Consider the following 27,590-nt stretch of genomic DNA (forward strand, 5'->3'; position numbering starts at 1 on the left):
AGGTCCTCCGGTCCTCCCCGCCACCTCCCTCCGTCCGCCAGGGACGCCAGGCCCGAGGCCCCGCCCACCCGGGTCACGTGACGCGCGGGCCCCGCCCCGAGCCGGGCATGGCTGGGCTGGGCAGGGCAGGGCAGGGCAGGCCCGGCCGAGCCCGGAAGCGGCGCGCCGGGGCCTGGGGTGCCCGGGTTCGCGTGCACGCTGCTCCCCCGCCACCCCGCCGCGGAGGTCCGAGCGGCGCCCGTGGCGGCCGGAGCCCGCGAGCGCTCAAGGCGCCTCCGGCCGCGCCGACTCACCCAGGGGCGTCCGGGACGCGGGGCGGGGCGGGGCGGCGCTGGGCGGCGCTGGGCGGCGCGGGCTCCTCCGACGTCGGCGGCGGCGGCGGCGCGGGGCGATGACGTCACGACGCGCGACGCGGCGCAGGCGCAGAACGTCCCGGGCTTTGCGGCCGAGCGAGTCCCGCGGCTGGAACCCGGAGCCGCTCGCTCGGGGCAGGAGCCCGGGGACCGGGGGCCCAGGCTGCGGGTGAGGCCGGGTGGAGCGCGCGCGCGAGGGGCCCGGAGACCGACGCCGCCTCCGCGCCCCGCCGCCGCCCCCGCCCCCGCCCCCGCCGGGCGGCCTGGAAATCGGCGGGGACGCGGGGTGGGGTGCGGGGAGGGGGGAGGGGGCAGCCTCGTTTGCTTGTCTAGCTGGCTGTCTGTCTATCGGTAGAGTTTATCGATTTGCTTCCTGATACGTCCATTTATTTATCTATTATTGGTGGTGTTTATTCTTTGTCTATTGGTAGTGTTTATTGATTCATCTATCGGTAGTGGTTATCCATCTATATAGTGATAATGTTTATTTATCTATTTGTTTATTGCTAATGATTATCGGTAGTGGTTATTTGTTTATTGGTAGTGCTTATTGATTCATCTATCGGTACTGGTTATCCATCTATTTATTGGTAGTTTATCTATTAATAACGTTTGTTTATCTATTTATTTATTGGTAGTGTTTATCATTTGTTTATAGGTAGTGTTAATTGATTCATCTATCGGTAGTGGTTATCCATCTATCTATTGATAATGTTTCTTTATTTATCTACTTGTTTATTGCTAGTGATTATCTATCGTAGTGTTTATTTGTTTATTGGTAGTGTTTATTGATTCTTCTATCGGTAGTGGTTATCCATCTATTTATTGGTAGTGTTTATCTAGTTGCTTATTGATAACGTTTATTTATTTATTGGTAGTGTTTATTGTTTGTTTATTGGTAGTGTTTATCTGTCGGTGGTGGTTATTTATTATTTATTGGTCATGTTTATTGATTCATCTATCGGTAGTGGTTATCCATCTATTTATTGGTAGAGTTTATTTATTGATCATGTTTATCTATTTATTGATAGTGTTTATCGGTAGTGTTTGTTTATTATTTGCTTATTGATTCATCTATGGGTAGTGGTTATCCATCTATGTATTGGTCGTGTTTATTTACTTAGCTGTCACGGTAGTGATTTCTCGGTAGTGTCCTGGCCAAAAGTCTTGACTTCTCCCCACGCCTCCCTCCCACCTCCCTTCCCAAGCTGAGCCGTCAGACGTCAGGTCAGGTCGAAGGCTCCCACCGCGCAGGGCCTAGGCGGGGAGCGTCCCAAGGAGACCCTGTGGAGGAACAAAGCAAGGCCAGGCCCAGGGACAGGCGGTTTCAGTGATTCCCGCGATTCCCGGGCCCAGAAAAGAGCCCACAAGGGCGCTGAGCACTGTGGAGAGAGCCAGGGTCAAAGTCAAAGCCCCGCGTGCTAGGAACTTAGGGGAGGGAGGGAGGGAGGGAGAGAGAGAGAGAGAGAGAGAGAGAGAGAGAGAGAGAGAGAGAGAGAGAGAGAGAGAGAGAGAGAGAGAGAGAGAGAGAGAGAGAGAGAGAGAGAGAGAGAGAGAGCAGACGCGGGGAGGGAGGGGGAGACAGGGAGAGGGGGAGAGGGGGAGGGAGGGGGAGAGGGACACTCCAGGTAGAGCAGACACGGACACCCCTAATGGCCCACTCAGTGCCAAAGCCAGGATTTGGGTCCAGATCTTTGGGGGGCGGGGTCCACGTCCTAAATTCTTTCTTCCCATGGAAAATGTTCTCCCCCCCCCCCCCCAGCCTCCATCAAAGCATCTTTTGTTTGCTGTGCTGTTTTCAGTTGTGGAGAAAAGCAGAGCCGCTGTCATCCCGTCCTCAGCTCAGTCAGTGGTCCTCAAACTATGGCCCGCGGGCCACATACTGTATTTGTATCTGTTTTGTTTCTTCATTGCAAAATAAGATGTGTGCATAAGAATTCATTCATGGGCCCGGAGAGATAGCACAGCAGCATTTGCCTTGCAAGCAGCTGATTCAGGACCAAAGGTGGTTGGTTCGAATCCCGGTGTCCCATAGGGTCCCCCGTGCCTGCCAGGAGCTATTTCTGAGCAGACAGCCAGGAGTAACCCCTGAGCACCTGGGTGTGACCCAAAAACCAAAAAAAAAAAAAAAAAAAAAAAAAAAAAGAATTCATTCATAAGTTTTGTTTTACTATAGTCAGACCCTCCAATGGTCTGAGGGACAGTGAACTGGCCCCCTGTTTAAAAAGTTTGAGGACCCCTGGCTCAGATCATCTTTAGAGCGCTTCTCTCCAATAATTCTTTTTAAACATCTGCTTAATGTACTCTTATGGTGAGGGGGATGGTGTTAGAGGCCAGAAGTGTTTAGGCGCTTTTGTCTTCAAGTATTTCCTGAAGGACCATGCTGTGCCAGGGTTTGAACTGGAGTCAGCTACATGCAAAGCAGGAACCTTACTTAATCTCTGTGCTACACTCTAGCCCACCTCTCCTTCCAGTAATTCTAAAGTTGTTCAGTAAAGTCTCCCCGACAGGTCACTTTGCTCAGCCTGTGTGAACGCGTTTATTACTAATGACAGCTTGCTTGTTTTGCTTTGGTCTACCCTCTCTTCCAAGTATAAACCTGAGGTCTGAGATCTTGCTTGTTCACCGGTCTGTCACCAGTACCTAGAAAACAGAAATGCAATTCAACTTTCTCTGAATGATCTTTAGGAAAATAGAATGGCAGAGAAGCAAGAAGGGAAAACTGTTCCTTCCTTTTCTCTCCCTGGAATTCTACCTCTGTGTATGGACTTCATGGACTTAAAAGGACGTATGGGCCATTCACTTCTCTTATTCTCAGCACACCTTGCCAACAGATTGGCCACTGAGGGGGAAAGGAAGAATACTGCCCCCACGAACGGTGTATGGATACACTTTCAGCAGTTCCCTAGGGATACTGTCTGCTCAGCTTGCTGCCCTGCCCTGAATATGAGGGAATGGCAGCATTCAGTGTATGACAGCTGTGCTTATTAAGTAAGACCCAGTTCCTGCAGCTCTGGCCCCTGAGTCAGATAGAAAGGGCACTCGTTTCCTCTGAGAGGGAGGTCTGAGGTCAGCCCGGCCAGCCCTCTTCCTAGGGTTTTTTATCCTTTCTTTTCTCTACCACACTTTTTTTTTTTTTTTTTTGGTTTTTGGGCCACACCCGGCATTGCTCAGGGGTTACTCCTGGCTGTCTGCTCAGAAATAGCTCCTGGCAGGCACAGGGGACCATATGGGGCACCGGGATTCGAACCAACCACCTTTGGTCCTGGATCGGCTGCTTGCAAGGCAAACGCCGCTGTGCTATCTCTCCGGGCCCTCTACCACACTCTTACGTTTCTTTTCTTTTGGTCTTTCATCCTTTTGTTTATTATGGGAGAGAGGGAGTTGGGCCAGATCAGGTGGTAGTGCTCAAGGCTTACTCATACGGCAGTGCTCAGGATACTGTATGTGATTCCAGGGTTTGAACCACATGTGGGATAGGAGCCCTACTTGCTATAACAGCTCTTCATCCCTCATCTCATTTTTTGGTCCTTGCAGCAACCTTAAGCAATCAATTTTATTACATACCCAAGATTTATTATGTACAAGTGATGAAACAGGAATTTAGAAAGAGGTTACTTCCAGTGTAAATGCAAAAATGAGAGGCCAGGGGGCCGGAGAGATAGATAGTATGGAGGTAGGGTGTTTGCCTTGCATGCAGAAGGACGGTGGGGAGAAGGACGGTGGTTCGGATCCCGGCATCCCCTATGGTCCCCCAAGCCCCCCACCCCCCAAAATGAGAGGCCAGGTTTATTGACATACAGGCTCTTTTCATGAGTTTCCATTGTACTCCTCAATGTTCTTTGGCTGTGAGAGAAGTCATTTCAATAATAATAACTGGAAACTGTAGGGGACACAGTATATAGAATGTTTTAAGATATTTCTATTGAGTGAATCTACACAGATCTATGAGATTCCCAGTGTACGGATGAGGCCACACGCAGAGTGGTTTAGTCATTTGCCCGGTGTTTTGCCCCTCTTAAGTGGTGGAACTGGAATAACCAAGGAGGAAGTTGGTTTTTCCTAAATTCTCCCCAAATAGTCCAGATGAAAATGGAAAAAGCTAATATCTATTGATGACTGTTGTTGAGTGCCATGAGTAATATATTTTACGCACTTTCTTTAATCTTCACAACAGCCTTAGAAGAACTGGTCTCTCCATTTACATATTAGAGGAAACTAAAGTCTAGCAAGCCCACAGAATTCATCAGATCTCACAACCTGCTCTCCAGTCCAGTCCTATCTTCAGAGTCTCTAGTATTAATCTTCTCCTTCCCATGAGAAGAGATTTGAAAAATGTTCAGTGACACTGAGACTCCCTGGCAGTTTCCACGACTGACTTGGGAGACCAAACTGGAATTCTCATGTAGTAATGGAGGCTTTGGCCTCCTCCCAAGTCAGCCTCAGAAGGTGGAAAACTTTAATCTCTGCAGACAGAAGCCACACTCCTTTCACCTTCAGAGTTTACCTAGAGGAGCTGTCCCTCAGGAACTGGTGCTGGACCAAGGATTGGGGAATGGCCCAGGCCGCTGAGGGACTCCTTGAATCAATTTTGTTGAATTTCAAGTCTCATGTTCACAGTTTCTTTAGTATCGTGCTGTTCTTCTCCTGCTTATGTGCATGTTTTCTTTAGTATTTCATAGAGATTGATGGAAACAGAAACCAAAACTCTTCCCCTGGAGAATGCATCCATCCTTTCAGAGGGCTCCCTGCAGGAAGGGCACCGGTTATGGATTGGCAACCTGGACCCCAAAATCACAGAGTAAGTCTCATTCATCTTGATGAACCATCTATAAAATGGGAGTGTTGTAATGACTGATGCATAAAGGCATCTTCAGGGAATGTGGGATGTTCGAATTTTAATCATTTAGTTTTCTGTGTTTTAAGTCTCTTTGAAAGGGATATGATTTTATTCTGTTATCGTTGTTCTTACATTGGAGCTCTTCCACTCACATGGACTTGGCTAGCTTTTAAACCCTCACTTCTTTGGTTGGTTGGTTTGTTTGTTTGAGGGCCACACCTAGTGGCACTCAAAGGTGACTCCTGGCTCTGTGCTCAGAAATTACTCCTGGCAGACTTGGGAGAGCATATGAGATGCCAGGGATTGAACCTGGGTTAGCCGGTCACCCTACCTGCTGTACTGTCGCTCTTACCCTTAAACCCTCACTTCTTTTTTTAGGGAGGGTCATACCTTGCAGTGCTCAGGGGTTACTTCTGGCTCTGCTCTCAGAAATCACTCCTGGCAAGCTTAGGGGACCATGTGTGATGCCAGAGATTGAACCCGGGTCCGTCCCAGTTCAGCCACATGCAAGGAAAACACCCTACCACTGGGCTATTGCTTCAGCCTCAAACCCTCACTTCCAACTGTGTGTCTCAATGCCATAAACTGAATGTGGTGGAAGAGTAGGGCAGATTACAAAAAATTTGCTGGTTATAAAGGATATCTGAATGCACAATAAGCACAAAAAAGAAGTTCAAAATCTTCAGCTAATGACTAGATCAGGGGTCTCAAACCCGTGACCCGAGGGCTGTTTGCGGCCCTCCGTACAACATTTTGTGGCCCACGGCCGGCCTTCAATATCGCAGTATTCGCGATTATTCGCTTACCGAATAATTGCAATAAAAATCGCATTAGTAAGAAAAAATTGCATTAAACATTCGCATACCCTGAGCAGTTCCTTTCGGGGTATGCAAATGTTTAATGCGATTTTTTGCGATTTTTTTCTTACTAATGCGATTTTTTATTGCGAATATTCGGTAAGCAAAATCCCTTATGCAGCCCTGCCTCACCATGACTTTGCCTCCCGTGGCCCCCAGGTAAATTGAGTTTGAGACCCCTGGACTAGAGTGATTCTTAGGTGAAAAGAGGCATAACTTGAAAAAGTTTAAGAAACCCTGCTTTGAACCATTTTTCCCCTTTTGTTAAAGATGGTGGTATATTTTATTTTTTGACTTCTTAGGATATTAGAAAATTATTTTCTAGAATTGCCTCAGGCAAACCTTCATTATTCAGAAAGAAGAAACCAAAAGTCTTGGTTCCGTCATAGAGAAGTACCGTTTAACCAGAGCTCAGGTTTAGTAGCTACGGAAGCTTAGAAGATGGATCTAAAGGGATCTTGGAGATCATCCAGGTCTCCTCAGTTGTCATTCATTCAGTAGATGATTCAGGTGGTGCTTCCTGGGTGACAGGCTAAGCAATGCCCAAACTTTTTAAATCTTTTTTAAAGGGACCTTGTCTTAAAGTAATCAACAGTCGGTAAGCAAAAATAACAGTTCAGAGATGATGTGATGAGAGGAAGGAATTAGAGCCACAGCCTATGGACAGTGGCACCCATTGGCGATGGTACTGAGAATCACTGCAGAACACTTGAAACTTTCTAATGTGACCCAGCTCTCTTCTCTGCAACCGAGGAAAAGGGGGTCTAAGAAATGGAGGTACTCATGCTAAGGTGGTCACAACGCTAATTGAATTGTTGACTCCCCACCTCTTTCATGGCTGTTAGACTGGAAAGGGAGATCTTAGCAGAGGAAATTGTTGATGGTTTGGGAGAGATAATAGAAAGTGCATCGAGCTGATGAGAGGGGGCTATGTGTCAGTGATATAGCAGGCATGCAGTAGATTGTTAATCCTGTAAGTTCCTCCCTCTGCAAACGTGTTCAAGGCAAGAGCCAAGGAGACCAAGGATCCTTACTTGTGTAAATTGGGGGTGAGAGGAGATAGAAATTAAGTTGGAGTCAGAGGGATAGCACAGCAGGCAAGGTGCTTGCCTTACGTGCTGTAGCCTTGAGTTCAGTCTTGCCATTTCACATGGTCCCCCCCAAGCTCCCCAGAAGTAATTCCTGATACAGAGCCAGGGTCTTATGGAAAGAGGGGGTTTCCTTCTAAGCTTTTGAATCCAGTTCCTCATGCAAGGCCTCTATGAGTCTTGACAGAATGACAGTACTGCCCCATTGCAGTGCTGGAGCAGTCTGGGGTGCACAGTATCAACCTTAGGTTGATGTAGAGTTGGGGAGCACTTTGTTCCATTAAAGAAGGTAGGTTTCTCTAAGTATTTTTTTTTCCTGAAAAGAAAGTGATAGGGCCCGGAGAGATAGAACAGCAGCGTTTGCCTTGCAAGCAGCCGATCCAGGACCAAAGGTGGTTGGTTCGAATCCCGGTGTCCCATATGGCCCCTGTGCCTGCCAGGAGCTATTTCTGAGCAGACAGCCAGGAGTAACCCCTGAGCATCGCCGGGTGTGGCCCAAAAACCAAAAAGAAAAAAAAGAAAAGAAAGTGATAGGCTAAATAGTTTGGAAACTGCTAGCCTAGACTATTCATTAAAATACCATCAGTCTTTCTCAGGGCCAGAAAGATCAGACAGAGGTTTAGGCACTTGCTTTACAGGCAGCTGACCTCAGTTTGATTCCTGCCACTGCATGGTCCCCTGAACACAGAGCTAGGAGTATGCCCTCCCCCCCAAAAAAGGCATTTCCAAACATGGCAACTTACGTGAACAGTTTGGAGTCCTGTCTCAAAAAGTAATGTCACTCCAGATCTCTAGACTTCAGTGGCTTTTGACAGAAGTTGCAGAGCACCCTTCAGCTTTGAAATTAAACTGCCAAAAAGAAAAAAAGAAAAAAGAAATTAAACTACCACCTCCCCCCCCCACACACACACACACAAATTACCGCCACTTCCTGCTGTTCTCCCCTCCAGCACCTACTTCTTACCTCTTAGCCTGGATGTTTTACTGCTAGTCCCATCCTTCCTCATAAATGTTCTCACCTTTTGTTAGAAGACAAATTAGGGGCCGGGCGGTGGCGCTAAAGGTAAGGTGCCTGCCTTGCCTGCGCTAGCCTTGGACGGACAGCGGTTCGATCCCCCGGTGTCCCATATGGTCCCCCAAGCCAGGAGCAACTTCTGAACACATAGCCAGGAGTAACCCCTGAGCGTTACCGGGTGTGACCCAAAAACCAAAAAAAAAAAGAAGACAAATTAAACCATTTGTTTACTCCATATATTACAGGAATATGTAAAACAGCAACAATTGTTTTTATTTATTTATTTATTTTGGATTTTTGGGCATGCCTGGGGAAGCTCAATGATTACTCCTGGCTATACACTCAGAAATCACTCCCAGCTTGGGGGACCATATGGAACACCAGGGATCGATCATCCTGGGTCAGCCACGTGCAAGGCAAATGCCCTACTGCTGTGCCATCGCTCCGGTCCTGTTCTTTTTTTTTTAAATGTTGGGATTTCCCAACATTTCTTTCCTGATTCTGCTCACCTGGTCCATGCTGTGCTGTAGGCAGCACATTGGGAGTCTCAACTCTATCCACATGGCCAGCCAACTGGCAAGCATACTAATGCCCTCCCGCTCATCACTCATATTCCTTTGTAGTTCCAGTGTGGCCATTTGATGCCCATGCTAGATGCCAGGACCTATGGAGATTTTAGAGATCCAGGCATAAGGGATTGATGACCTACTTTTCCGTATTCAAATCTATATTCTTCCTGTGACATTCCAGTGCCACCCAACAAAGTGGGGCTGTTTAACTCACTGATCCGGTTTGGGGTTTTGTTTGTTTGATTTTTGTTTTTGAGTCACACAAACACACACACTCCCCCAAGTTATTGGTGACTGTTCCCAGCAGTGCTCAGGGATCACTCCATTAATGCCCAGGGGACCGTGCAGTGCTGGGGGTCCAATCTAATTCAAGATCTAGTCGTTATCGGGCCAGTGTCAGCTGTGAGCAAGGCAAAGGCCTTAACCCTTGAACTCTCTCTCTAGCCTCAACTAGTTACATAACTTCATCCTTCCTTGTAGCTGAATAGTGTTGCAAGTCAGCTCTTGACGGGGTTGACTGATGGAAGGATGGAGGATGAGGTCTTTCCCCTCCAGCTCTGAGCACGCGTCTGCCACCCTGTTCAGCTGGCGGTTCTGAGGTGAAGCGGTGGGTTAAAAGGCTAGCAGTCCATCAGGCTTGTGAAAATATCAACTTTATTCGGAGGACAAGACTGAAGCCAAAAGCTTCAGCATCAGTTCCAGCCAAAAAGCCCCTCGCCTTCCACATACCCTTGCTTTTATCCCCCAGAATCAGGTACCACCCAATGGTGGGAGCAGAATCAGGTACCACCCTAGGGTGGGAGCAGAATGCCAGGTCACACCCTAGGGTAGGGCACAATCACTGATCAGGGTAGGGTCAGTAACATAATCCCATTGAAATGTTTACATAACAACAAATAGTATTCTATTTTATATATATATACCACAACTTCCTTATCCCACTTGAAGTTGTTGGGCACTTAGGTTTAATTGCAAAACTTTTCTAATTAGTAAAAATTGTAATAATTTTTTTTTGTTGATCTTTGCAGGGGCACGCCGAGTGGTACTCAGGGTTTATTACTGGCTCTGCTCACCTGGATCACTCCAGGTGGTGCTTAGGAAACCAGGAATCAAACCAGTGTTGGCTGTGTGTAAGGCAAGGACCTTAAATTATTGTGGGACCTATTCCAGCTGTAAGGGTAAAAGCAACACCTCTAAATCATATCATTAGGGCACTGGAGCAATGATAATACAGTAGATAAAGTGTTTGTATGCACCAGCCAGACTTGGATCCACATTATCCCATATGGTCTCTTGGGCACCACAGGAGTACTTCCTGAGTACAGAGCCAGGAGTAAACCCTAAGCATCTTTAGGTATGACCCCCACAAGAAATCATATGACTAGTACTTTCAACAGAGAAATCAAAAAAGAATCAATACTGACTTACTTTTTTTTTCTTCTCTGTACTCAAAAATCACTCCTGGCAGGCTTAGGGAAGCATATGGGATATCAGGGATCGAACCCAGGTTAGTCATGTGCAAGGCAAACACCCTACCTGCAGTCCTATTGCTACAGTCCCCAATACTAACTTTCTTTTAACAAATATTAAATCTGCTGTATAGAGACCAAATTAATCCTACTGCATTATGCTTACGAAGTTTGAAAAAGAACAGTAGAAATTCTGGGAAAGGGGGGCATTTTAGACAGAGGCAAATCATAAAGATATGTAAGAAAAATAGGAGTAAGAAAAATAGTTATGGGGCCAGAGATCTAGTACAGTGGGCAGGGTGCTTGCCTTGCATGTGGTCCCATGCTCAGCAGGTATAATCCTTGAGAGCAGAGCCAATAGTAAGCCCTGAATATTGCCAGGTGTGGCCCAAAAACAAAACAAAAGGCAACAACAGAAAGATAATTATGTGTGAACAGAGTGTCAGGAGCATCTCTTTGACTAACTTGGAGATATTGAATGCCAAACGACCCTGAACATAGTAGCTGGATCAATGAAACTCTGTCAGAGTCAGCCAGAGGCTTTACGCTGCTTACTCAGACACATTTGAATTTCATGTGGAAGACAGTGTGGTGGAAGGCTTAACATTCTGAGGGGAATTGGCCACTAGCAAGTAGAATGGATTAGAACGACAGTGTGAAGGAGGAGATGAGTGAGTAGAGACTGCTGGGAGCCAGAGCTGCCATTCAGCTGGACTGAACTTGAAGACCAGTGGGTGAGTGTAAGAAAGGAAGAACTGATTGCAGAGGAATGGAGCATGGAGAGCGATTCTCAAGTTTTTTTACAGGAGAATGGTAGAAAAATCTCGTCTGTGCTAAAAGGGACATCAGTTTGCGGAGGGGAAGAGCTCGGTCTTGGGTTTATTAAGAAAACTTAAAAACTATGGAGCGGGTTGGAAAGGTAGTACTTATGGGTAGGTGCTCGCCCTGCTTGTGACGACCCAGGTTTGATCCACCAAGGGAGGTGGTCCCTCCCTGACCACTGACAGAATCTACTAAAGTCCCTGAGTAGAGAGCCAGGGTAGGTCCTGAGCAATGCCCTCTGTGGCCCCAAAATAAATCAGACAGAACAAAAGCAGTAGAGAGTCACCAGATGCAACTTTTCTTTGGATACAAGCCTTGAAACCGGAATGTCTGGGGACAGGACCCAGGCATGAGCTTGAGTACGGTTTGTTCATCCTGTGTGCGCTTCTCTCTCTCTCTCTCTCTCTCTCTCTCTCTCTCTCTCTCTCTCTCTCTCTCTCTCTCTCTCTCTCTCTCTCTCTCTCTCTCTTCTCTCTCTCTCTCTCTCTCTCTCTCTCTCTTCCCCTCTCCCTCCCTCCCTCTGTCCCCTTTTCTTATTTTTCATTTGTTCCCTCTTTCTATCTGTAGCCTTTACTTAAATTTGAATCATATAAGACTATTTCATTCCTCCCATGAAAAACATTAAAGATTCATCTCATAATGTTTTTAAGTTTGGCAAGAGAATTTTCTTGGACTCTGTCGTGCACCGAAAAGTGTCCTCAATGTCCTTCCATTGGTTTTCTTGTGCCTCCAGTATCAAATCAGAAATCGTCATCAAGGGCCAGAGCGGGCACTTGCCTTGCACGCAGCCAGCCTGGGTTCACTCCCCAGCATCTCGTTGGTCTCCCAAGCACCGCCAGGAGTGATTCCTGAGGGCAGAGCCAGAAGTAACTCTGAGCATCTCCAGGTGTGGCCCCAAGCAGAAAGTCCTTCCCCCCTTCCTTCCTCCTTCATGGCCTTTGCCCCTCTCCGTGTTCTTTGCCAGGTACTTGCTGCTTCCCTGCAGTCTTTCACTGGACCAGACTCCTTTCATGTTTTCTGTTTTCTGACCAACTTGGCACTGCTCAGAAACTATTCCTGGCTGTACTCAGGGAACCTTAAGGGATGCTGGGGATCAAACCCATGTAGGCTGCAGGCAGGGCAAGCCTACTTGCTGTACTGCCTGTCCAGCCCTCCGTTCGTTCACCTTTGAATCTGCACATGACGTTCACTGGCACTGCTTCACTCTGGTGTCAGTTGGGTGCTTTTGGAAGCTTCTCTCCACCTCCCCTTTCTCCCCTCTGACTAGTTCTGAGTTGTCTTGTCATCCTTCCATAACATCTGTCCTCTAACTCAGTGATCTTTGAGCACCAGAGCCACCCACAGGCGAAGAAAGGTTGGAATGGAAGGTCTTGAAGGGTCCCGGTCATCCCTCTGCCTAGTCCAGGTGATTAAGACAGTACTTGACACATCCACGTGGTGGTTGTACCATTTGTATAAGCCGATTGATCCTGTGTAGGAATGCCAAGTTGTTTTGTTCAGTGCAGTTGAGGTAGCATCATTACAACAGTGTTGATATTCATGCTTATGAACTTGAAAGAGTGAATTTGCTCTCATTTGTATCTTTTGTGTTGTTGAGTTTGGGCGGTGCTTGAGGGCTTCTCTCAGCAGGATGCTCCCAAATTGCTCCTTGAGAGCTTGGGGAACCAGGCAGCCACGGGACTCACCTTACAGACCCTTCCACATCCAAAGCATGCACTCCGATCCTTTTAGCCATCTCCCAGTACAGAAACTGAGGAAGTGGCCAGAAAGAAAGTGCACCCTCGCATGCGACCAGCCTGGATTCAGTCTCTGGAGCCAGTAACAGCACAGCGAGTAGGCGTCTGCCTTGAATGTGACCAACCCAGGTTCAGTTCTTGTCATTCCGTAAGGTGCCCCAAGCCCACCAGGAGTAATCACTGAACTCAGAGCCAGGAGTAACCCTGCTTCAGACTGCAGGGCCCATATTTCTGTAAGAGACTCGAGGCTCTGACGAGCAGTGAACTCTCAGGCTTCGGCAGCAGATGAAAATGTTTGCAGATGTGAAAGAAAGATCCTTCGGGCCTCTTTCACTATCAGAGCTTGCAGTCCCCATCTCCAGGAAGCAAAATAGTAAACATCTCATTCCTTTTGTTTCCGTGTTCCGATAATTTCAGAAATTATCAAACAAGAAAAAGGAATCCTGGAGAAGTTGAAAGACACGGTCCTAAGCAGATGTTCCTGGAATCTTAAGGTCACGCTTCTCGGGCGGCACGCTATTTGTTCACTTCTCAAAGAATAATCTGTTGGCGTCCCGTCCCCCACCCCACATGCTCTCCGAATAAATTAAAATCATTTCCTAGGAAATGCCAATCGCCTTACCTTCCTGCTATTAAGCAGAATAGAGCTCATGAAAAGATGACCAGCCCACAGTAGCCTTAAGATGCTTTGAGGGGGAGGAGAGAGAAGGGGGGTTGGAACCCTCAATCAGTGGTAGTTGAAGTTTGAATGGCGAGGTTTGAATAGTTATAGAAAGTTGAAGGTGCAGCTGTGATCCACCGGCTTGGGCCTGGTTGAGTCTTCCAGTTCATCTATGCCTTTAAGAGACTTGCCCCTGTTGTCAGCCTGGTTAAAAATCAAGTAAAATTTGCACTTCAGGTATCTCTCTTTCCCTGAGGAGTCCCCATCCCACCCCCAAACCCACCAATCTTCCCCCCAACAGACCCACACTCCAGTGGGGTCTACTGATTGGAGTGTACAGACTATGGTATCTCAGCTTTCTTCCCTTCAGAGCAGCTCTGAAAACCAAATTAATATCCACAGTCCGCCATGGGATCTTTGCTTCCTGCCCCGGTGTGAGACCTGTACTATGTTCCCTGTCAGGCTCCTGATCCGACTGGCTCATTGAGATGCATTAGTATCAAGTTAAGTGTGGCTTAGGATCCAGGGATCAGACCTCTCTGCCTCCCCTAGGAGATGCTGGCCAGGGAATGAGATCTTGACGAGTTTCTCCGAAAAACAATGTGAACACAAATGTGGCTGCAACGACAGCTTCGCTGGCTCCCTGTGGGGCAGAATTCCCAGTAATAACAGATTTAGCATGTGGGCTGATACCTTTTTAGTATCACAGGGACAGCATTGTTTAGAGAAAGCCTTGACTCCATTTGAATAGCGCAGAGGATGCCAGGAGAAAGGCCAAAGGAAAAGGAAATGGGAGAGCTGTTGGTTTGTCTCACCCTTACATCAGATGACAGGAAGTCGGAATTGACATTGGCCACAGCAACCTGTTCAGCCACATCTGTTTGAGTCACTTTAAAGTGCTATAGAAACCAAGTCTGCTTTTGAGTCAGGAATCAAGACCAGGGCAAGGGCCAGGATGGCAAGAGCATGCGCCGGGCGAACCTCCTGCCAGGAATCGTTTCTGCCTTGGCCATCTGTGTCCGGGATTCGGCTGCGTTCAGGCCCCCGAGAGGGGTGTGATCGCCCACACGGCTGAACCATTTCCCAGGTCTAGCCCTGATTCCTTGCTTCAGGTGGGACCCACCTGAGAGTGAAAGTTCTACGTTGCCCTCATGTGGAGCGGAGCTCAAGCACACAGAAGCACCGATAACCTCGGCTCGGCCCGTTGGGTTCGGGCAGTTTCCCAAGTGTAGACAGGGACTGATGATTGCTAACCGAGCAAGCCAGTAGGGAAGTCTTCCAGGGCTGCTGCTGCTTTATTTGTGGGAGTGTGTGTGTGTGTGTGTGTGTGTGTGTGTGTGTGTGTGTGTGTGTGTGTGTGTGTGTGTGTGTGTTGGTTGCTTTGTTTTTGAGATAGGCTGAGCCTGTGTGTGTGTGTGTGTGTGTGTGTGTGTGTGTGTGTGTGTGTTGGTTGCTTGCTTTGTTTTTGAGATAGGCTGAGCCTGTGTATGTGTGTGTGTGTGTGTGTCTGTTGGTTGCTTGCTTTGTTTTTGAGATAGGCTGAGCCTGGCTTGGGGGTGTGGGTGATGGGTGGGTGTGTTTATGATGAAGTTCAAGTTCTTCCCAAATAGGATTGTGTTGCCAAGAAATTAAAAATAAATAAATCTACACTATTTTTGAGCTTTTCTTCCAAAGAAAAACAAATGGTGTTTGTGGGCCAGACAGCTGTTTGTTAGGTGTGGTTTTTTTTTGTTTGGTATTTTTGTGCTGGACAGACGCATAGCCACGACAATTCCAGTTCCCGTTCTAAACAGAGGCAAACAAGTGTGTTTGCCAAGTAAATGAATGCCGCAGTTTGGATGGAGGGTGAGGGGGCAGGGATGTCGGAGTTGACTCCTGGGGTAAATTAGTTCCTGCTTTTTGGCTCGTGCCAAAGAGACGAGTGACCAAGCTCATGAGCAATTCTTCTCCGCAGATACCACCTTCTCAAGCTCCTGCAAAAGTTCGGCACGGTGAAGCAGTTCGACTTCCTCTTCCACAAGTCCGGTGCCCTGGAGGGTCAGCCTCGGGGCTACTGTTTTGTTAACTTTGAGACCAAGCAGGTAATTGCAGCCATCCCTCTCCTCTTTGCTTCCCCTTCCAGGCGCTTTAGATCCTCCTTGTTCTTGATGAGTTGTTGGCCCAGGCACCTCCTTGTGGGCAGGATTCAATTCTGTGGGTTCTCTGCGCCCTAGCCCTGTCCCCAGCCCTGTACCCTTCGGCAAGCAGGATCTCAGCTCAAATGACCTCATGTCCAACACTTTCCACCTCGTGGGACACTCCTGGGGTCCTCCCTGGGCCCACAGGCAAAAGTCCCTGACCTACTTTCCCAACCAAACACTTCAGGGTGCCCCTGAAGCACCCAGCCATCCTTCCTCCTCCCTGTTCCATTTTGTTTTTCCGCTAGAGGTTGGCCAACTAAGCCTCTTTTTCTTTCAGTAGCGTTGCCCTGTGGTGCTGAAGCCCTCCCTGTCTGTGGTGAGCCACCCACAAATTCCCTTTTATTGTGATTTCTTAAAATATGTGAACATCTCGGTGTCTCAGAACAGATGCAGGCCAGTCTGCATGTGCCTAAAAGAGACGGTTCAGCTTCCTCCGCAACACACATAGGTGTCTGCTTGTCTCGAGGCCTGGGCACGGGTGCAGATGTGCATTGAGAAAGAAATGGAGTCTGAATGTTATTAAGTGCAGAGACGTAGCTTAGTACCTGCCGTAGCTTGATAATTCATATGTAAAAACATTGCCTCGTTAATTACTTTATTAGTAATTCTATTTGGATGTTTTTCTTATTTTAAAGGTAGCATGCTTATTTATAGATGAAAATACGAATAAGTAGCTTCACTTAGCCTGAAATAATCACTACTAATAGTTACATATTTTTCTAGTCTGTCCACATTCACAGATAGTTTATAGCACAGATGGGATCATATTACCATGTTTACCACTCGGTATATTAGATTCCTGTCACTAATGCACATTTAAATGATATTCTCGATCATGTATTTGCATTGTGGTTTCACCACAAGAGCTGTGAAATATAAAATTTAAAGGTAGCTATACCTTGAACTCTTCCTCGATTTAAAACAGACCACCGTAAAGAGAAGAATAGCAGCTAGAGAAAGAGCACAGGGATTAAGGCCCTTGCCTTGCAACCAGGACTAGCCCCAGGCATGACCAACTGTGGCCCCAAAACTCAAAAATAAAAACAAATCAGCATCACTTTGCTAACTGCATAATATTTGTCATTAAATGACTATGGTAAATTATTAGGCTGATCCTCTAGATTCCCAATTTAGACTACCCTGATAAGCAGACATATCAGTAGGGAATCTCTTCATAGGTCTCATAGTGTGCATTTTCCATATATTTATGAAAACAGAGGATAGCAACAAAGATCATACAGTTTTTTTCTTAACACAGCTACCAACTAGGGGCTAGAGAAATAGTATAGAGGGCAGAGCATTTATTTGCCTTGTGCCCAAGTTTGATCCCCAGTATCAAATACGATCCCCCATATACCACCAGGAATAATTCCTGAGTGTAGAGCATAGGACTAACTGAGCACTGCCTGGTGATATGACATTGCCCTTCAAAACAAATGTTTTATATGTTAAAAAAAAAAAAAAACTAAACTGATGTATTCTGAAATTGTAGGAGAGTGTCATTTTTCTTTCTAGTACTGAAAAAATCTCATAGACAGTAAGTGATGCATCATTCTAATTCTGAGGGTGCTGAAGGCATGGCCCGTGTGGTTAGCATTCCCCTTCCTTCCCTCTGGTGATGTGTGATGACCAGGGATTGCACCTACAGTTGGCGGAGGTGCTCCCTGGGTCTTTCACTCCTCCCAGCCGAGACTCACAGCCACTCATACCTCCTTCAGTTTCATTGCTCACATACCCCTGACTGCAGCGTGGCACTGGGGATCAAACTCGGGGCCTAACGCTTGCTAGGGTAGGTGGGAGCCACCCCACCCTCTCCTAAGAGCAGCCTTAAGAAAATTCTAGTGAAGATTCTTTTTGTGGGGGGAGGGGTTAGGCCATACCCGGTGACGCTCAGAGCTTACTCCTGACTCTGTGCTCAGAAATCACTCCTTGCAGGCTAGGGGGACCATATGGGACGCTGGGGAATCGAACGGAGGTCGGTCCTGGGTCAGCGTGCAAGGCGTGCAAGCCCTACTGCTGCGCCATCGCTCCGACCCCTCTAGTGAAGGTTCCTGGTAAAGCTTCTTCCAGGCAGTTCTGTCTGTGACCCCTGAAGCTAGGATTTGTTTACAGCCTCACTGAAACTGCAGCACTGTGCCTGGAAGGAGCACCCTACATCATACACCCTCTCGGGCAGCTGCAGAGGTGTTTGACCTCAGTGCCATTCAGTGCAGTGCATTTGCTCTCACAGGGTCAGTCGCACGGGGGAAGGGGACAATAAGACACCCCTTCACTACTCTGGAAGTTGAGGGAACAGACTAGGGCCCTTAAATCACTATCGGCATTTAGCAATATTGTTGAACTTGGAAATGACGTATCAAGATTGGAAATTGTTTCTGAAAACAATTGCATATTGGCATCCTATTGCTCCTGATACTATAGAATTAGATTGTGTATGTGTGCGTATAAGTGCATATTAATGCCCACTAAGCTCACATTTACTAAGAGAAACTTGACCAAACGCTTAGGCTGGGGAGGCAAGAGTCCGGGGGCTTCTCCATCAGCTGACACACAGTCTTCCATCACTACTTGTGAAAATAAATGATGGCAGTAGAATTCTAGAACACATAGCCAGTAGAAGCAGCCCGAATGTCCATGGGTTCCACAGTAGCCTCGGAGAGAATCTTCTGCTCCTCTTTCTGTTCCTTCAAGGGCTTCTTCACCCCCAGTCAGCACGGGTTGCACTTGGCCCAACGCCTCCTGGATGCTAGTAGTGTGGAGAAGGTTTGACAGGATGGAAAAGTATGGCCAGGGTTCCTGGGAATGGCCTAGAGTGACTGTTCTCCAGCCTTCGATTCTCCTCAGATTCCTCTCAGCCTGGAATTCTTCTGAGCCTCGTTGCTGTCTCTCTGAGGGTGGTGTTGACTCTGAAAGCCCAGTTCTGATATTGGCTCTCCTGGATTCTTGCTCACGGTCCCTTTGACTCACTCCTGCTTTTTCAGGCCTTGTTCCCTTTCCCCTCATCTTTCCTGATGCCTTTGCTTTTGGGTTCTGAAAGGAGCAGCCCTCTGGGTATTGCCCTAAATCAGAGTGGCCCCTGTGTAGAAAACCACTGGTACTGTTGTCTGGGGCCGGAGCCATAATAGAGCATATGGGCACTTTGCACACAACCAATCTGGATTCAAGCTCTTGCACCCACATGGTCCCCCAAGCCCACCGGGAATGATCCCTGAGCATCATCAGGTATGCACCCTCCCCTCCCCAAAACACTATTGTCAAACAGTGTAGTGCTCACCACATGTTGCAGGGGAAGCTGCTCGGAGCCTGCCAAGATGTCAGGAAGTGACCGAGCCAGGGCATAAATTCCTCCTTAAAGGGATGGCTCTTTAAGGCTCTGGTTTGGTTTGGTTTGGATTTTGTTTTTAGGCATTTTAAGAAGCCTTTAAGCACCGTTAGTGTGTTTGTTACTTTGCCTTTGTTGATCACCACCCAGAGCTGTGGGTTCCAATTTCAGCCCTTAGAGATGATGAGGTCCTCACTGCCGCAAGGCAGGCTGTGAGGTGGGCCTTCGATGTGTCCACTAATACAACAACATCTGTCCCTTTCCTGGACAGGAAGCGGAGCAAGCCATCCAGTGTCTCAATGGCAAGCTGGCTCTGTCCAAGAAGCTGGTGGTACGATGGGCGCATGCCCAAGTAAAGGTAAGTAGGGGTATGGGGGGCTAGGGGGTGCCGGGGTGCAGCTCTGGGATGGCCCTCCCTCCTGAGCCGCCAGGACACCGCTGGGCTCGCCACTCACCGTGGGCCTCCCAGCCCCCCACATCTGGAACAGTCAGACTTCGGTCTCCAACTTGTATTTACCATGTGTGTTGCCAGATTTTTCTTTTGAGAAACATCTCAGGAGGGATTAAGTTCCTTCGTTGTTTCTCTCCACATACCCACAGATTCTGGTTTTGATTGATTTTTCCATGTGACTGATGTGTGCGCTTAGGCCTCTCTCCTCGCTCTCTCTTCTCTCTCTCCTCTCCCCTCCCCCTTTCCTCTCTCTTCTCTCACATTGGGGTTGCTCTTAAAATTACATATTTTAAAAATATGAAAAATATATTTATTATATATTAAAATATATATTTTTTAAATTAGTTGCTTTAGGCATTATTAGACTCTTTCCAGCTCTGGGAAATTGGGATGTGTTTCTTCTAAATGCTTGAGAAATGAGTGTTTTATTGGAGTGCTTCAAGCACTGGCAACTCCTTACTCCATAGAGTTTGAGAGTTACTTGTGGAGCTTTGCAATATCTGCCACACACACACACACACACACACACACACACACACACACACACACACACGTCTGAAAAATGGCAAGATGCTTTTACTTATCTTGCAGTTGGTCATTTCGGAAAATGTGCTGGAAAAGATAGATGATATTCTTCTACCTGGTACAGAGGTACAAAGCAGTAGTAAGTAGATTTTCTCCCCTTTTGTGGGGAGCTGCTCAAGGGCTACTCCAGGCTCCTGCAGGGCTTGCTCCTTGCAGTTCTGTGTGCAGCATGGAGGGAGGGCCCAGTGAGGTGTTGAGGATAGAAACTGGCTTCAGTGTGCCTGAGCTTTCTCCTCCTCTAGCAGAATCTTAGCAGATCAAGCTACGGAAAGTTTCCTGGCCCCTCAAATTGTAGCATCGGTCTTGCGCTCTAGGGGCCTGGTTTTGATCAGAAACTCGACCCAACAATACACTTCCCAGTAACGTCACAGAAGTGAAGCATTTTTGAGTTCGGTGTCCAAACTAGAAATAAGAGCTCAGGCCCTCTGGGTCCCGGTAAAAATTTCAGGTAATCCCAGAACCTTCTCAATGCGAATAGAAACAGGAAGAAGAGACCCAGTGCATTTTCTATCAGAGGGAAATCAAGTCTCATTTGCCAGGCTGGCTGTCATTTTCTCCCCCTGAATTTACTGAGGAGCCGTTACTGTCTTGCATTTGAGACTTGCTCTGCCTCACAGCTCCCTTCCAACTTGTTTTGACCAGAAGTCCCAACTTCTTTAATAGTAAACTTTTTGTTTTGGTTTGGTTTTGGTTTTTGGGTCACACCTGCCGGTGCTCAGGGGTTACTCCTGGCTCTACGCTCAGAAATCGCTCCTGGCAGGCTGGGGGGACCATATGGGATACCGGGATTCAAACCACCATCCTTCTGCATGAAAGGCAAATGCCCTGCCTCCATGCTATCTCTCCGGCCCCAGTAAACTTATTTTTTGTGGAAGTATATCTTTGTCTGATATTAAATTAAACTACTCCTCTATTATAGAATCTTTTGGTGTTGGTGGTGGAGCATTGTTACTCCTCTTCGTGCAGGCACACGAAGAGCTAAATTTTTGTTTGGTTTGGTTTGGGGTTGAGTTTTTGGGTCCCACCGGCAGTGCTCAGGGGTTACTTCTGGCTCTACGCTCAGAAATCGCTCCTGGCAGGCTGGGGGACCATATGGGATAACGGAATTCAAACCACCATCCTTCTGCATGCAAGGCAAACGCCTTACCTCCATGCTGTCTCTCTGGCCCCAAGAGCTGAATATTAATGCTAAGTACTTGGTAAAAACCCGAACAATTTTTGTTTTTTGGGCCACATCCAGAGCACACAAAGGTTACTCCTGGCTCCGAGCTCAGAACTAGCTCCTGGCAGGCTTTGGGGACCATATGGGATGCTGTGGATTGAACTCAGGTTCTTCCGGGGTCAGCAGTGTGCAAGGCAAATGCCCTACCACTGCACTATCACTCTGGCCCCTAACAAAATTTTTTAAGAATTTTGGCTTTTGTTTGAAGCAGAGGTGGAAATGGCTAAGTTGGGCCTCACCTGGCCGTACTTGAGAGCTATTTCCATCTCTGTGCTCAGGGATCATGTGATATCGGGGAGTTGAGTATTTTGGAAACAGCAAAAGGAAATATCTAAGAGGCAATAGGTAACAGTTAAAATAAGACTGTAGCGTGCCAACCCAGGTTCCCTAGGCCCCACCAGGAGTTATTCCTAAATTCAGAGCCAGGAACTCTGTAAGAGTAAGCCTGAGGACTGCAGGATGTGCCCCTCCAATTAATTAACTAAAATAGGATTCTAATAATGCACCCTGCTGTGCTTTTGTACTCTATAAGGATTTTAATTTTAATTTTTATTTTTGGTTTTTGGCACACCCAGTGATGTGCAGGGCTTACTCCTGCCCCACTACTCTGGGATCACACCGAGCAGTTCTCAGGGAACCACAGGGGATACCCGGGTGCAAGGCAAACACCCTTACCCACTGGACTATTGCCACCCCCTTCTCGTATCAAATGAGAACTAATGACTAACGGGAACCCGTATTCTAGGCTTTTTTTAAAATTACATTTAAAAGCCCAAATAATGGCGTTTTGCCTTCCTTCTCAATGGACAGCAGCATGAAGGTGTCTCTGAGCTGACCACACGCTGATGGGACTGGGGTTTTCGGAAGCTCCACATCCAGTGAAAGTCTGGTTTGCTGTCACTGAGGGGCTTTCTCCTCTCTTTCAGAGGTACGATCACAACAAGAATGACAAGATCCTCCCCATCAGCTTGGAGCCCTCCTCCAGCACTGAGCCCGTTCAGTCCAACCTGAGGTAAGTTGGGCCTTGGTGAAGACACACTTGCCACGAGCTCACGCCACTTCTGCCCTGTCTGTTCAGAGTCTAGAACTATTCAGGCTTCGCATCGAAAATAGGATTTGCTGGGCCGGAGAGGTAGCGCAGCAGTAGGGCGTTTGCCTTGCACTCAGCCAATCCAGGACAGACAGTGGTTCAGATCCCGGCATCCCATATGGTCCCCCGTGCCTGCCGGGAGCGATTTCTGAGTGCAGAGCCTGGGGTAACCCCTGAATGTCACTGGATGTGAGCCAAAAAACAAACAAAAAAAGGCTTTGCTAATTTTGACAGTGGTGGGCGGTATATTTATTCGGTTAGTCTTCAGAATGTATGCATTTCCTCGCCTCCGTCACTTCACGATCACGTACTACCCATGTCGAGGACTCATTCGCTCAAAAAATGTAGGTCAAAGTCCTGTGTTGTGCTGGGTCTTAGCCCCGGGGAGCCAACTAAGTCCAGCCCAGACAGAACCTCAAAACACATGTCACGATACCACTCTGAGTATGGTGGTCACTACAGTTTCGCTGCAGCTCGGTTTCTTGATCCAGAATTACGGTTTGCCGTGCGTTAGTTCTCCGTGCCATTTCAGTAACTAGAACATCTTTGGTTCTAATATGTACAAATTGTCAGTTACTTCTTTGGAGTTAATTCAGAACAGAAGGAGCTATGAGGGCTGGGCAGAGAAAGGGGAAGTGGATGGTTAAGCAGAAGGCATTTTTTTTTCTTTCTTTCTTTCTTGCATCCTAGCCTCAGGAGAGATTATAACAATGACTCTTAACAATAGTCAGGATTTAAGGAGCTTACTGTGAAGCAGGCAGATGTTGTGTGACGGTTGATTATCATAAATTTTTTGGTGGAAGTAGTGTTCTACTCATTTTACATACGAGGAAGCAAGCTTCCAGGGGTAAAAACACCTTGACTCTGCAGGGAGCAGAGTCCAGATTTAAAGTTGGACTTCAGAGCTCAGTCCTAGTTATCTCTTCAGAGACACTCTGATGTGTGCATGTGTGCAGTGTTTTAACTAATGGGGGGGGGGGAAGATGCGTGAAGAGATGGGCCAGAGAGGTAGCACAACTGGCCTTGCATGCATCCAACCAGAGTTCACTCCCGGCACCATGTCTGGTTCTTTAAGTCCTATCAGGAGTGATCCCTGAGCGCCACCAGTAGTAGCCAGGAAGGAAGGAAGGAAGGAAGGAAGGAAGGAAGGAAGGAAGGAAGGAAGGAAGGAAGGAAGGAAGGAAGGAAGGAAGGAAGGAAGGAAGGAAGGAAGGAAGGAAGGAAGGAAGGAAGGAAGGAAGGAAGGAAGGAAGGAAGGAAGGAAGGAAGGAAGGAAGGAAGGAAGGAAGGAAGGAAGGAAGGAAGGAAGGAAGGAAGACACTACCAGTAGTGGTCTAAAACGAAAGACACACACACACACACACACACACACACACACACACACACACACACACACACACAAAATGTGGAGGAATCTCACTACCTCAAAAGGCCCAGTTATTGGTACTGTATCATTTAAGTTCTATAAGGAGTGATCCCTGAGAAAAACTCTCTCTCTCTCTCTCTCTCTCTCTCTCTCTCTCTCTCTCTCTCTCTCTCTCTCTCTCTCTCTCTCTCTCTCCCTCTCTCCCTCTCCCCCCTCCTCTCTCTCTCCTCTCTTCCCTCCTCCCCCCCACCCCCCAAGGCACAGTTAGGAAAACAGTGATTGTGTGACAGAAGGATGGGGACTCAGAAACCTTTCTTATATCTTTTCTATGCTATACAAAAGAGGAACACACATATCATTAAACTGCCAGGAAGGTAAGCCTGAATTGGTTTCAGGAATGACACGATTGATAGACTAAAAGTAACTCGCAGCCACAACAATGGTTCAAATCCCAGCACCACATATGGTCCCTAAGCACAGAGCCAGGTATGTGGCTGGAAAAGAATCATGGTAATTGAGGCCTAAGAGAAAGTAATGGGCAAGTCTTGTACATAGCTAACCCTGGTTCAATCCCCAGGACACCACTTCTGGCCCCCACACCCAGCCAGGAATGATCCCTGAGTTCAAAGCCGTGAGTAAGCTTTGAGCACTGTCTGGATGTGATGTTTCTCCCCCACCCCAGAAAGCTTTATTGTTGGGTTTTGTTTTTTGTTGGTTTTGGGGGGCCACACCCAGCGGCGCTCAAGCGTTACTCCTGGCTCTGTACTCGGAAATCACTCCTGGCAGGCTCGGGGGACCATATGTGATGCTGGGGATTGAACCTGGGTCTGTCCCATGTCGGTCACATGCAAGGCAAATGCCATACTGCTGTGCTATCGCTCCGGCTCCTCTGATTTGTTCATCTTTATTGGTATTTCATAGTTTTGTACTGTTCAATGTTTTGTGACCATGGAAATGCTTCTTTTTTTTTTTTTTTAAAGGTATCATCAGTTTATAGATTGACTGGGCACTTAAACCCACTGTGTTATTTTATTATCCCCACAATACTGCAGGGGTTGGGGTCTAATGACAATAGATCTAGTGGTGCACAGGGCTTATTCCTGGTTTTGTACTGAGGGATCATGCCTGGTGGGGCTCAGGAGACGATGTGGGCTGCAGGCACTTTTAATCCCCCACTCCCAGAAACAACCAGCCCGTTTTGTGTCTGTCATTTGAATGACTATTGTGTCTTACATAAATAGGTAAAGCAGTGAAATAAGTCTGTCACAGAAAGGCAAATACCGACACCCCACATGGGCCCCCAAGCACTGCCAGGATGATCCCTGAGCACAGAGCCAAAAATAAACCTTGACCACTGCCAGGTGTGGCCCAAAAACAAAAGAGGGGCAAAAAACTGGGAGGTATATTCCAGATCCTGCTTTTAATTCCTACACGAATTATTTTTTGCCTCCCTGTTACCTGTCAACCACTATGGCAAGGGGCCTGGGATGAAATGTGATTGTATCTGAAGTATACCTGACCATAGCTGGGTCCTAGGAGACCCTGTCCGGTCCTCTGTTGCTTAATGACAGTTCGGTGAATAGGGCACCACGGATCTGACAGTGGTTCCTCCTGTGCTCTGAGTTTGTGTGATGGAACCAGATATGAGCACACCTAGAAAAGCTAACTGCATTTTTCTCAGAAAGTGCCTGTCATCTGGCAGTGCCTGACTGCGATGTTGACTCCCATGCTTTCTTCAAATGAGCTCAAATGCGTTTCTCATTTCTTCAAATGAGTTGCCATATGTGTGTGGTGGTGTGACTGCTCTGCTCATCTTCAGGTGTGTTTGGGGCTTCTCCAAGACAGGTGCAGTCTGCGGGCTCTGACCCTTTGCTCTCCTCTCTCCAGTGTCACCGCCAAGATCAAAGCCATTGAAGCAAAGCTGAAGATGATGGCGGAAAACCCTGATGCGGAGTATCCAGCCGCTCCGGTGTATTCCTACTTCAAGCCACCAGAGAAAAAAAGGACTACTCCTTATTCGAGAACAGCATGGAAGTCCCGAAGATGATGGCTGCAAGTCACCGTCCCGGCCAAAGCAAATCTGTCGTGACGCCTCCACCCCTCTGCCTTTGTACTTTGTAGGTGTGACCGGTGCTTCCCAACAAAGCACAGTCACATGTGAGATTTTGGTGACATGACATTTTGGATCTTCTGAGGGCTTTTTCTTCCCTGAAGTGTGTGTGGAATTGAGCTTCGTCCAGAATAAATAGGATTGTATCCAAACTTGTGACTCAAACACTGGGATGCGCTAGTTGGCAGGTTTGTTTGATTTCGGAGCTCCAGAAACAACAGAGTGGTGCCAGAAAAGCAAACTTTAAAAAAAAATCACTATTTCAATCAGGAAGCTAAATTTACTAACATCCGTCTTAAAAATAATAATAGAGCATTTTTTCTTGTGCTCAAGTGTCTTTACAACATAAAAAGTGAGAGATGGGGAAGGAAGTGAAATACTTTGAATCATGTTCAGAACTGGTATCCAGAATTGATTGTGGCAGTCCCTCTCACTGACTGAAAAGAGAAAGTTCTTGGCAGAAGGAAGCTGATTCTTTGAACAAATACTGAGATCTCTCTCAGAACATTCAAAATCCCAGGTAGGAGAACACGGCGAGCATCTTAAAAACTATTTGCACAACACTGGTGGTGGGAATACCCCTGATTCAATGCCACTATGTACCGCAAATATTACTGTAAAAGATTTGTAATTGACGTTGGTCACAATAAAAATAATTTAAAAATAAATAAATAAAGGAACTATTTTCATCGACAAAACCATAGAATCAAATGTCATATTATACACCAACCGTAAGGAAATTCTATTTGGAAATCCAACTTTTATTCTATAGCAGTCTTTTTTTAAAAAAAGAACCGTTGAAGCAGTCCTGCCTTCTGTAATACCAAATATTATTTAGCTGTGGGACATTCTAAATTGCTTTTACTGCATGAGGTTGTTTTTTATAGCATGAGAATGTTCTATTTGAAATTGCGTTTTGGTCAGGCTAAATAGAAGAGCAGACTTTTTCTTTGAAAACCTATACGTGGCTAGATGATTGTCACAAACATTATTTCCTAATCACTGAACTGGGGTCCGAGCGGAAGACATGTTGCAAGGGCTTAAAAACTCAGGCTCCAGCTTGGACCACTATAGTAGCGAGCTTGCAGTTTCAGGCATAAAAGGCCTGGGAGGTGGCAGGCCTTTTAGGTAATGCTGTTTTTGCAAGAGTCACTTCTCCCTGGGTAGGCTTCGCTCGTGGGAACAATCCGAGTGGAAAGGCAGCAGAGTTTGAACTGCCCATGGTATTGTTTCTTTGGGTCCCGGCCCAGGACCATGTCTTTGGGCCACATCATTGCTTCTTGAGAGGGACTCTTTCGAGCTGTCCCTCACGGTCATTCCTAGCAATAGGAAACTTGATTAGAGGAATGTAAAAGCTCCCCTGAGGCCTCCATGAATCAAGATTCTTGAACCAAAACTGTAGCGTAGCAAGAGCAAGGTCTCTGGTTTCTTAGACCCCATATTGAGAAGTTCTTAGCGCCTTTCTCTAGGTAAAGTCTTTTAGAGAGTTTAGATAGTGCATTCTTCCTGCATTTGTGAGTGATGTCCATGATAAAAAGTTTCTCCCTTCCATTTGAGGGTTAATTCCAGGAGGAGGAAGCATTAGTCCCCCCCCCCTTTTTTTTTTCCTGGTAAATTCTTAGAGCATAGAACTCACCATTTTATCCTTACATTCCCAAAGGGTGATGGTGGAATAGGACTGACTTATTGCCAAATAGTCTTCTATTTTTAATAGAATCATAGAAAATAACTCTGAATTATATGGAGTTGTTTCCTTTAGAAACCAGAGCTATTTATTTGTATTTAAAGCGATGTTTATTATTTGTACTGATTCTGACTCTTCTGTGTGAATAAACGCACGACATGGTCTGTGTA

At 47.0% G+C, this 27,590-nt stretch overlaps 1 protein-coding gene across 1 annotated transcript; it reads left to right on the forward strand.

The window, feature by feature from the left end:
• The first annotated feature begins 395 nt into the window (after positions 1–395).
• RBM18 (RNA binding motif protein 18) lies at positions 396–27,590 on the forward strand. Its single transcript, XM_049773080.1, has 6 exons — positions 396–522; positions 5,026–5,154; positions 15,365–15,491; positions 19,184–19,270; positions 22,097–22,182; positions 25,514–27,590. The coding sequence occupies exons 2-6, from the start codon at positions 5,042–5,044 to the stop codon at positions 25,671–25,673; spliced, it is 573 nt and encodes a 190-aa protein (XP_049629037.1). The 5' UTR covers positions 396–522; positions 5,026–5,041; the 3' UTR covers positions 25,674–27,590.

Source organism: Suncus etruscus, chromosome 5 (genome assembly GCF_024139225.1).
Source record: "Suncus etruscus isolate mSunEtr1 chromosome 5, mSunEtr1.pri.cur, whole genome shotgun sequence".
In the NCBI taxonomy this organism is placed as follows: Eukaryota; Metazoa; Chordata; class Mammalia; order Eulipotyphla; family Soricidae; genus Suncus; species Suncus etruscus.

Bases quoted from the DNA above. Each gene is read 5' to 3' on its own strand.
- RBM18 (XM_049773080.1), top strand. From the start codon at position 5,042: ATGGAAACAGAAACCAAAACTCTTCCCCTGGAGAATGCATCCATCCTT. The intron at 5,155-15,364 runs GTAAGTCTCATT...TCTTCTCCGCAG, and splicing joins CTGGACCCCAAAATCACAGA to ATACCACCTTCTCAAGCTCC. The intron at 19,271-22,096 runs GTAAGTAGGGGT...CCTCTCTTTCAG, and splicing joins GGGCGCATGCCCAAGTAAAG to AGGTACGATCACAACAAGAA.